Below are 11,217 nucleotides of genomic sequence, written 5' to 3' on the forward strand. Positions count from 1 at the left end.
ACCCTTGTGAGCCTTGGTTCCTCCCAAGGTTACTTTCTCAGCTGAGGGAGTTTTTGCTTGCGCCTGTCGAGCTTGGGTTGCTCACCTGGGGATTTTTAAATTTTTACATTCTCTGCATTTTTACATTTCATGTCAAAACTATGTATTACCAGAATTCTGTGAAGCCGCTTTGTGAAAACATCAGTTGTAAAAAGCAATACACAAAAAAATTTGAATTGATTTGATTCTACCTTAAAAGCCAATGAAGTTGGGTTCAAATCACCTAAAAAACATCTTCAGCCTGAAACCCTTGTCGCCACTGCAGCTAGATAGCTTTTTACACGTAATGCCTTCTCTGGCTTGTGGAGGTGCTACCTTATGCAATCCACATGACCAATAAATACTATGCGTGGGGCAGGCAGAGGAGATGTAAAATTTATAAAGAAATTTTAGGGTCCAGTGTAGGGGTGTTTAAAATTGTATTTCAAGAATCTTCCAGGCATGGAAATTATAAATGTCTTGTAATATTTAACATTGTAGGTAAGAAGGATATAAATATTTGAACCCTCTTTTGGGTTCAAGACTTAATTAGGGCGGCCAGACCCTCACAATCCCCCTCATAATTCGAACCCTGCCTGCGGCCCATACACTGTAAAATCTAATTAGTTAACCTTACTTAAAAAAAGCATGCAAACCGATTGCCTTAAAAAAACTAAGTAAATTGGAATAGGGACTGTATCTTGTATTAACAAATGCTTATGTAGTATAGTTTAATTACACTTCGGTTTAATTAACTTAAAAAAAACTGTATATACTACTTAATAATATGTTTCATATGAACTTCAGATTTAGTATAGCCTACTCAGAATTACTATTTCAAACAGCTAAATAATTTCAATTAAAATGTACTGTGTATATTCAAAATAACTCATTAATCAAAGTTGGGCTAACTACAGTGACACTTTCTGCAACTTAGAATTTGTCAGTTGTGTTTACTTGAACAGCAATCTGAATTACTTATTAAAACCATGCAAACCGATTGCCTTAAAAAGACCAAGTAAGTATTACTTGTGTAACTTAAGTACTTTACACATCCATAAAACATGAATGAAAAGCAGATTCCGTACACTTTAAAATAAGCCCATTTACACAATAAATCAAGGTACTGAGATTTTAAAGTTCAATTATACGTGTTTTTATTTATTTATTTTTTTTTTAGAATAAGAACAAAGGCTTAAAATAGGATTGGCATTGTTTTACAAGATGACAAGATGTGTACATACATGCCAGCAATTCAATAAATAAAATAAAACTACAAAATTAACACATACAGACATAAACATAAATTGCTGGTAAACCCGGGGCTGTTTATTTGAAAGGAGAGCCTTAATTTAGTTTAAACATTAGAAAAAAAAGAATCCACTTAAGTGAGCTGTCCTAGACTCACACTTGATTAGCCATTTAACTCAACAGGAGATTTTTAAGAGTTTGCAGCTTAGGTGGAAGTTTGTTCTCTCCCAAGCCAAGCATCACTCTTTGAATGAAATTGAACGTGTTTTTCATGGCTTTAGGGTAATCTAAGTGCAAAGCATATGCCAACCCAAACAAGAGGCACATGGCTTGAGGCAGATTCTGTAAATTGTCCATTACAATATCTCCCTCAACAATGATGGCAGTAGACACTGAGTCAAGGTGGAGATGATTTGGAGAGGGAGGCATATCTTCACTGATGACAGTCAGCATCCCAACAGACACTTGTGCCCAGGCCTCATCACTGTCAGAATCCTGTATAAAAAAACAAACAAAAAATAACATTACATCAGGGAAATGTTGATAGGCATAGCCATTTCTCAAAATATAAACTGTCCTGCCTATACAGCCTTCCAGCCTTTCCCATGGAGTTGTCATAAGCAAAAAAAAACAAATGTGAGGAAAGTATACCTGGTCATTTGTTTATTAAAGAAATTGATCCAATATATATTTAACATAAAGTGGCAACTGTATTTGAGCATTTATTTTCAGTGGTATGACCCCCTTGTGCAAATCTGATGATAGTTTAGGTGAAATTTTTGTCCGGAAATTCTAAAAGGTTCAATCTTACCTTCAGTGTGATATGGCCAACTTCAAACCAGCTTTTCAGTGAATAGCTCACCAACAACTGCCACATCCACTTCTGAGAAGGACAGAAAATGTTTTGGTTAAAACACACCACTTGTAGTGTTGTAATTTGTAGATTAGTAGAAATTTGTAGAAACATTCCTTGATATGTGCATGTTTTAAAAGTGCTAGTGAAAAATAAATGTTTTGATATGAATGTATATTTTTTAAAGTATCTATTCAAGGTCATAAAAAAATTTAAAGTAGCATTTCACTTGTTTCACCAGTACACAAAAGTAACAGTTCAGGGGAAAAAAGCAACATAAAAGTTAAAAATTAAACTTCTTATTTACATTTCAGATGCTAATTACGACCTTGCGACGCAGGTCGTAGATTACAGGAGAACTTTGGAAGTGCGGCTAACCAGTTTTAGAGTGGAACCCCCCCTACAGTGACTATTCGGGACGAATACACGTTGCGTTTGAATAACTCTGAATACGTTGTGAAAAAACATTGCACCTCCCCATGGAAAACTCATTGAGCTTAAGCCTTACAGGTCTTCTCAGTCTATTTCCCTTGGCATATCTATAAGACCTGCTGTTGAAACTAAATTTAACACTGAAACTAAAATGTTTTTCATAGCTAAACGTACTCTAATCAGTGGCGGAGGGCGGCGGGTAAACAAGTTATAGGCGGCTAACGTTTAGTCAATTTACTACCACTAAGTCGCATATGTGAGAGCTTAAATTGTTTCGCTTTATAATGTACAATATTCAATAATTTCCTAAAATATAGTAGATCTTATGTGAATAAGCAGATGCTGGAATCTAGTCTGTAAAGAATTTTAAAGCAGTTAAAAAAATAACCAACTTCACACAGTCTGGGGGAAGTTTTCCTTTAAATATGGCTAAATGTATTCTCCGACTTGACTCCAGCATCTTCTTATTCACAGACAATCTACTATACTTAACTTTAAAATGTGTATTTTTCGTTTTATATTCTACAGTGCGACGATATGATAGCTAAACCCGTTTATGCTAGCTAACACATCCACGACTAGCTAGATAGAGCTATGACAGTATTCAGAAATAAAGTCACACAATTTTATTTCGTTAAATAAATGAAAATAAAATACATTTAAATTCGTTGCTTGCTTGACAACTTACCTTACTTCAAAAGAGAAAAGCAGGCTCCACCGAAGTCATCCACCGGCCATTAAACCAGTTCTGGGCGGGAGACTGAACGTTGAGTCCTGCGCATGCTTACATCGCAGCCTTTATTACTACTTGATTGTTTTAAGCTGTCTGCACTCAAGACAATAAGTTAATTGTTTTTTTGTCTCTACAATTAACGGTAAGTTACAAAAAACTAGTAAGAAGTGCATTATCTTCATAACCAAGTAAAGTTAACTAATTAATTTAAGTCATCACGGCTATTACATTTTACAGTGTATAATATCAAATGTCTGACACATACATAAAACTTTACAATTGTTGCATGTTAGTTTCTGCTTTCTGTTCTATGGTGTGGTTAATGCTTGAGGGATATAAGCCATGACATTATACTGTGAAATAAGTGGGTGGGGGGAAAAGGGGGGTTGAAAGAAAATCATTTAAGAAACACTGCTCTATGATAATAATTATATCTGAAAAATGTGAATCAAGTTTAAATGCCATGCATATTCAGGAGGAGACAAGCTCTTTTTTTCTTTTCTCTCAATCAAGGTGATTTGTACATGGGGGACCTGCAGGATCCCTTTCTTGTGTCTATACATATCATCGCAGATCCAGGTCAAGGCCAGATGCTCCAACATGCTGCTGACAAAGTTCTGTCTTTGCTCCACCCAGAACTCACTCTCTTCAGGGTGTCTGAGTGTACAACCAGGCCTCCCAGGAAGTCTATACTCCGTCAGGAGCTCCCTACAGATCCTACTGTGCCCCAGCCAGCCCTTGCTGTCATTCTTTTCTTGCATGACGTTTATGGATGTGAGGAGAGCCAGGACCATCTCCGTGGTCAACTGAGAAAACATCCATGGTGCTACCACCACACAGAGCAAGTAAATGGTTATGGTCTCCTGCCTCTCTCACCTGCTAGCCAGGACTTTTTCACTCTTGCCCCAGGCACACCACTCTGGGCAATTCGTCAGGTCCATTATGGCAAGAAAATTGTCCGCTTCACTATATATTGTCGGCATGAAACCTACAGTGAGCAAGTGCACCTGTACAGACTGCTGCTGCATCGCAGGCTGGCCCAGAGGAAAGAAGACTTCTGCTTTTGCATCATCTACTCCAACCATGATACAGAAATTCAGCTGTCATTAAAACAGCTGACTCTGGGGCAGAAGCCAATTCCAATGGAATGTGCCATAATGGAGATGCGTGTGAGGGATGTTGCTGGACTTATCCCATTCCTGCCCCACCCCTGTTCACCAATTAGCAACATACGTTGGAAGACAGAGGATTACGATGGGAATAGGATACTGTTACAGGTGAGATATTGTGTAGTGTGTGTATGGAGTCAAAAATGGTCAAAATTAATTTCAAGAGGTTTCATTTTGGCACCTGAACCATTTAAGTGGCATGGAAAAATTAGAACAAAATCTGGGAGGACAAAGATGACCTGGCTTAATAATGTAAAGGAATACTATTCCTTTCAGGTACTTCTTGAAATATAGTTGTGTGGACTTGAAATATTGTTGTGTGGAAAATCTCGCTTAGTGTGCAGTTAGGTTGTTTGCAGATGACTTCACACCACTGCGTGAACTTCAGATGGAGGGCAAGAACAGTTACATAGTGTGCATGCAATCATTTTAATTGTTAAATCACAAAGTTGTTTATGATGGAGAACAAGGCAAGAATTTAACTTAAAATAGGCAGTACAATGGCTTGTGAACCGCCACCTGTAGGTGGATGAGACTAAGAAGCTTCTTGTGTAAAACACAGTACTCACTTCTCATAGCCTCATGAGGCTGAAGCCAGCTTTTAATTCGCCAGTGCGTCATTCTACCTTAAATGATGTAGCAGATTCAGTGTACCTGTGACATCTTTTAAGATGGAAATCTGTATCGGTTGTGTGGTCTATGGAGTATTATTTTGCTCAGTTCTTTGGTTTTTCACTGGTGATTGACTTTAAATGTTTAATATATGTAATAAACCTAATATTGATATCAAGACTTTTTTGACCATTTTTTAACTGGATATGTGCTGTTGTGAGTGTAATATAGATACATCAATTAATTGATACAACAGGGGAAAGTCAATTGTTACAGCAGCACAGTAGAGAAAAAAACAAGAGGAAATTTACCAAAATGGTTATAATTAGGTTTATAACTCGATAATCTATACACGGTCTCAGACCTCCATCCTTTTTCGTCACAAAAAAACCTGAAGCCACTTGAGAGGATGGATGTAATCCTGTTCTAATGCCTTCGTAATATATTCCTCCATAATCCTCTTCTCATCCTGAGTAAGCAGGTAGAACAGTAATAAGGTCTGTGTGGAGGAAGTTAAGTTGCATTACATTTTCTAAAAGCTTTTTGGAGGTCTCTATACTCACTGGGAACGTGAAAATGACTGTTACAGTTTGGGCTTTCAGTTGATATAGAACTGAATCCTAATACAATGGTTTTGACATTGGACAGTTCCTAAAACTGTACATAGACCAAATATTATTTTATGGTTCACCCAGGAAAGCACAAGCTCCATCTTATGAGGTGTGTTTAAAACATAGAATGAGGACTGTTCCTTGTATAGACAACTAGTCTCAACTAGAGGGATTCAGTAATTCTATTCACAGTTCCTCAGCCACCTAAAGCGGAGACACAAAGAAGGACACCAAGCCGGTCGACTGGGATTTGCAAGTCTTGCACAACCTCCTTGTATATGAGTTGATCAAAGCTGAAAAAACAATAAATCTCCCTTAGTGGGATATTTTCACTAGAATAACAAAAGACTTAGAATGAGAAAGAGGACATTGTGAACTCACTGTATTAGCATGTGAATTATTTTCCACACTCTTTACACTGATAAGACAAAAACACCTGTAGAGCGATAGGAGAAAAAAATAAAAATGAAATAACAAAGGGAAGACACTTAGAACTGCACCAGAGCGTGCAGAGATTTAAATGTAAGCAGGAGAACTTTAAATTGAATACAGAGTGGGTAGCCAGCACCCAATACAGATGGGTAGCCAGCGGAGCCGATGAAGAACAGCAGTAATATGAGCTGATTTTTTTTTTTTTTAATAACATAGATCTCTAGCAGCAAATTTCTGAACACACTGAAGGGAGTTTATGGTTTTAAAAGAAAGCTCAGTGAAAAGAGAGTTACAGTACTCTAAATGGGAGGAGATGAATGAATGGAGCAGAATTTTAGCATCCTTAACAGAAAGCAGGGGATGAAAGTGAGCAATATTACATAGATGGAAAAATTATGTTTTAGCTAGGGCCTTAATATGAAGTTTGAAAGAAAGAGATGAGTCAAGATGTAGTATATTGTAGCAAAATATGTGTGCAGTATCTACGTGTAGCGCAGTTAGTTATTTAATTAGTCAATGATTACTTAATTAGTTATTACTCAATCTGTTTTTACTCAATTAGTTATTAATCTGATGATTGGATAATACACATAACTTTGTTTATGTATAAGTATGCAATTTTTTGTAGTTATTTATTTGGATGACAGTAACATTTAAAACAGGCAATTAATTATTAACGCTTCATAGACTGGGCTAATTGGCAAACCACAACCGTTATTTGATCTTCAATAAATGTGTGATAAGATTGAATTGATAAATGTGGAGTGTGATGAAATGTAATTTGAAAGATATAACTAGTAGTTAAAGAGGGGTTTAATTATCAAATAACTGAAAGTGGCATCCCTGAGAGCATGTTTAAAAGTATTACAATGGCGAATAATCCGGGACCGGGAGGAGGACTTCTCAAGTCAGTCTACTGGGCTCTACAAGTGTGGCTGGTCCGCAGCAGTTTCGGCTATTCGATGCGTGTCTTCTGGATGCATGCTGAGTGTCTTTGATGTCTCTGATCTGAGGACTGATCTTTGGCAGTCTACTAGTTTGGCCAAAATCACAGCTTAGTCCTAAGGCCCTGCCTTCTTGATTTGACTGAGACAAAGCAATCCCTGATTACACTGATTATTCGTTCCACTTATTGAAGGCTTGTGGATAAAACATTTAAGTAGCTTGATAATTAGTCTTCCTGTGTGTTATTCCACAGAGTGTTATACATAGCATATACACAAAACAGTTTTAGTACAAATACAGAAAATACATTAAAAAAGGAAAGGTTTCTTCCAAGGTCATGTTACCAAACAGGATCCTTATCCAACTGTTTCCAACCCAGTGTCGCTTGTAAAAATAGAAATAAAATCACACATTCATCTTTACAAATCTAGGTTAGGTTATATCAGGGATTTCAGGAATGTAAGGAGGTTTGTAAAATGCTACAACCTTGATTAACAAGATCAAAAGTCATAGGAAGGAAACATATATAGAAACTGTTACAGACAACAGAACACAGGACTTCTTTTGATGTTGTGTGGCGTTGTAACGCAAGGTGGTGGCTTAAGGGCGCTCTTGTTCCATGTGGGAACACAGTTGTCCTAGATGTTTAGTCAGGAATTCAATCTCCTTTTGACTTTTATGTACCATCTCTGGTATCAATTTAATTGTCACGTGACGTTTCAGTGTTATGTTGTAACATGTATTCGTTCCATACTGAAACATGAAAAGGGAGATTTCTTCACTTAAATGTTGAGAAACTATGGAACTTGGTTGCTTAGTATGTCTTTTGCATGTCAATGATGTGTGGGCCATCTGGCAAACCCTTAGGTGATGAGATTATCTCAGTTGTATCTTGAGGTGTGAGGGAAACAGTCCTGTGTTCATGAATATATATTAGGTTCTAGGATTGGGGAAATGTCCTCCTTAGCCTTTGATCCTTAGGGAAAGTAGATGAGTGGCCTGACAAAGGTCTGTTTATCTAATCTCAAGTAAACAACAGATTTTAATTTGGGGGGGGGGGGGGGTGATTGGTAATTAAGACCATAGCTGTGGATGATCTGACCAAGTGGAAGCATGTAGATAATGAATAGTATAGGGCCTAAGACTGAACCTTGGGGAACACCTTGTAGAACAGTACTAGGGGAAGATTTGTGTTTACCAAGAGCAACAAAGTGAGATCTAAATAAGGAAATCTGCATTATATATAGGCGAAGTAATTCTGTTAAGCAAAGGAAGAGCGCAGACGAGTGCAGACTGATGTCATTTTAATTATGGAATATCAGAGGACAAAAATAGATAGGCATGGGTCAAAAAGCCGGATCAGCAATATAAATACACACATCCAAGAAGGGTTTTGCAAAAGAGTAAACCAGGTTAGGTAAGGATAAATCAGCACACTGGAAAAATAACACTGCTCTGTAAAGCCATGCAATCTAGGGTAATACTTCATGAAGGGTAAACTCAACAACTTAAATACCTTCCAGACAGGTGTCTCTAATCAGTACTCTGGGGAAGGACAACATCACTGTGATCTCTGATTGGTGTGGGATCTGTCCATCAGCACCATGTGACCATGTACTTTATATATATATATATATATATATATATATATATATATATATATATAGACAGTTTTCAATTGTATTATATTAAGGTTCATGTTGTATCATATATCATATATTTGACTTCTGTAACCTACTTCTATATCACTGCTCAATTTAATATTATTTCTGTTTTTGTGCACTATGCAGGATTTCCTGCAGTGCTTTACAGTTAGGGCGACCGCCTTGACAATGTCATTCACCCACTCCCCCCACCCCCATTTGTTTTGTTTAATTTGCTCAGTTTCTTATCAAGGCTTCCAATGTGTTTGTGCATAACTTTCTACTATGTCCAGTGATCCGTGATTAATCAATTCATTGTAGAAAACACTCCACTGAATAATAAGAGATCCTTCAAAGTTACAATGTATATTCTGTGAATCATTTTAATCAGTTTTCAGTCACAAACGTGTTCTGAAGTATAATCCAGTGCTTAAGGTGAGCTGTGTGTTGTCTCTGATTTCCCTGCCACAGAGGGTCAGAGCATGTGCATGTAAACAATGTTCTGAATAACTCATTTAAATTTGCACTCAATTCATGAACCGATTCACTCAATAAGTCAACTCTACACTCAACCCATAAGTCCCTCAAAGCATCCAAACACCACACAGAGCACATAATTCATGAAATATCAGTGGATTTTGATAACATAGAATGATGACTCGGTTTGTTTCTTGAGCATTGTTTCCCAATGGGAGTGCGCATGGGGGCAGTTACAATGTTGTTGTAACCTGGTCATAAACAAGAACCAGTGAATTACACCACTACAACCCCCTCCACCCCCACATCTCCCGGTTCAACAAAGGTACCACCTTGATTTTCCGATTTTCTGCAGAAAAACCAGCTTTGTAATGTACTGTGATGCTACAATCTCCCTCGGGATTGGTGTGTGTGTGTGTGTGTGTGTGTTTGCCTAAAGCTTTATGGAATATTTTTGTAAACATTTGAGCATTCAGACTTTTCCAGATTATTATGTGTGTACCCACCAAAATTAATGACAATGACACAGTAAAAACCTCTGCATTATGCAAACACTTGTGCTGTTCCTGATCATTAATGAAAGCATATTTTCTGCATCATTCAATGTTATTGTCATTATTTAATTATTGGTTTCTACTTTTTAAATTGTTATTTATGTTAGCCTGTTTTATGAAGCTGTTCCTTTAATCCTGTTCTGTACTTTATTTCTCAGGTACAGGGCTCCTGGAAGCAGCACAGAAGCACCACTGCTCAGTTCTCTTGGAACCCTCTTAACTCTTCATCTATCCCTGCCCCTACCACTTCAGAGAGTCCAGTTTGCCTGCCTACTTTTTGTAGTCCTACATTATATCGGAAGCACCGTCACTGTAATTCTTCCCAAATTACTGCCTCTCCATGCACAAAAGTTGTGCAAAATTCCCTGCCATTGCTCTGTAAGCAGGATGACATGGAGTATGTTCAGGATAGCCCAGAAGATGTAAATATCGGATCGTTGGGCTTCCGTTCACGCTCCACATTCTCCCTACCAACTGAAGAGTTAGTTTCCATGTCCCCATCACTTTCTGCCGCCCGCCCCCAAAGCTTGTCTTCACTTGCCACTCCTGTGTTCCGCATAAATGTGGATGCGTTGGTGGGGGCTAAAGAAACAGATGTGGACACTGGCCAAGCAGTAATTGGTGACTTGTCTGTGGTTTCAGCTTACTCATACCTGCATTCCCCAACACATATCCAACAGCCTCTTCCTTCCCTGACGCAGGATGTGTGTTCTAAATTTACAGTGCGCTCTGATAAAAAAACCTACTCAACCCTAAAACGCCATCCTCTCCCTTCTAGAACCAGAAGCCTCTCTTCAAGGAGCATGAACTGCGCTGTTCATTTGCCACTCCAAAACAGTACAGCCACATCACAGTGCCAGGTCCAGGCAATGTGGGCTTTTGAACATTATCAGGGCAATAACACAGAAATAAAAGTTTGCATTGATGGCAAAGAGGAAGACAAACAGGAATTTTACATCTGACACAATCATTGTAAAATTTAAGTAAGGAGATAGAACTTGGCTTTTGTTAGCATTTCAGGACTCATCGAGCTGCAAATATTTGGCACAGTAACCTGCACATAGTAGTGCATTATTAGTCCCTGTTTCTGAGCTTAGGAGAGATGATATTCCATACGGGAATGTTGGTAACACTTTACAATGAGTGTTGCAAAATAATGATTAATTATTAATCTAGTTTACTGTTCATTGAGCATTAATTGTTACTTTTATTTATTTAGTATTATTTAGTAATACAATATGACAGTAACTGATAGGTTAGTATTTCATTGGCTAGTAGCTTATGTACTCACTGTTACTGAATTTACTATTAATTAACTTCTAACTATTTGTACTTATTAATAGAAGTAATGAAATCAGTTTCATATTTGGTTTATCTAATGTGTGCATTTCAGTGTTTAGTTAGAAAAGGAGCTTTCATTTTATAGGAGCTTTCATTTCAAGAAAGAGAAACATGTTTTAACACACAAGAAGAAGGCATTAAACTTT

General features: G+C 37.5%; 1 protein-coding gene across 1 annotated transcript; it reads left to right on the plus strand.

Moving 5' to 3' along the window:
* The first annotated feature begins 3,745 nt into the window (after positions 1 to 3,745).
* LOC136711009 (protein FAM124A) lies at positions 3,746 to 10,692 on the plus strand. Its single transcript, XM_066686956.1, has 2 exons — positions 3,746 to 4,564; positions 9,889 to 10,692. The coding sequence occupies exons 1-2, from the start codon at positions 3,746 to 3,748 to the stop codon at positions 10,690 to 10,692; spliced, it is 1,623 nt and encodes a 540-aa protein (XP_066543053.1).
* Positions 10,693 to 11,217: the final 525 nt, after the last annotated feature.

This window comes from Hoplias malabaricus, chromosome 12, assembly GCF_029633855.1.
Source record: "Hoplias malabaricus isolate fHopMal1 chromosome 12, fHopMal1.hap1, whole genome shotgun sequence".
Lineage (NCBI taxonomy): Eukaryota > Metazoa > Chordata > Actinopteri > Characiformes > Erythrinidae > Hoplias > Hoplias malabaricus.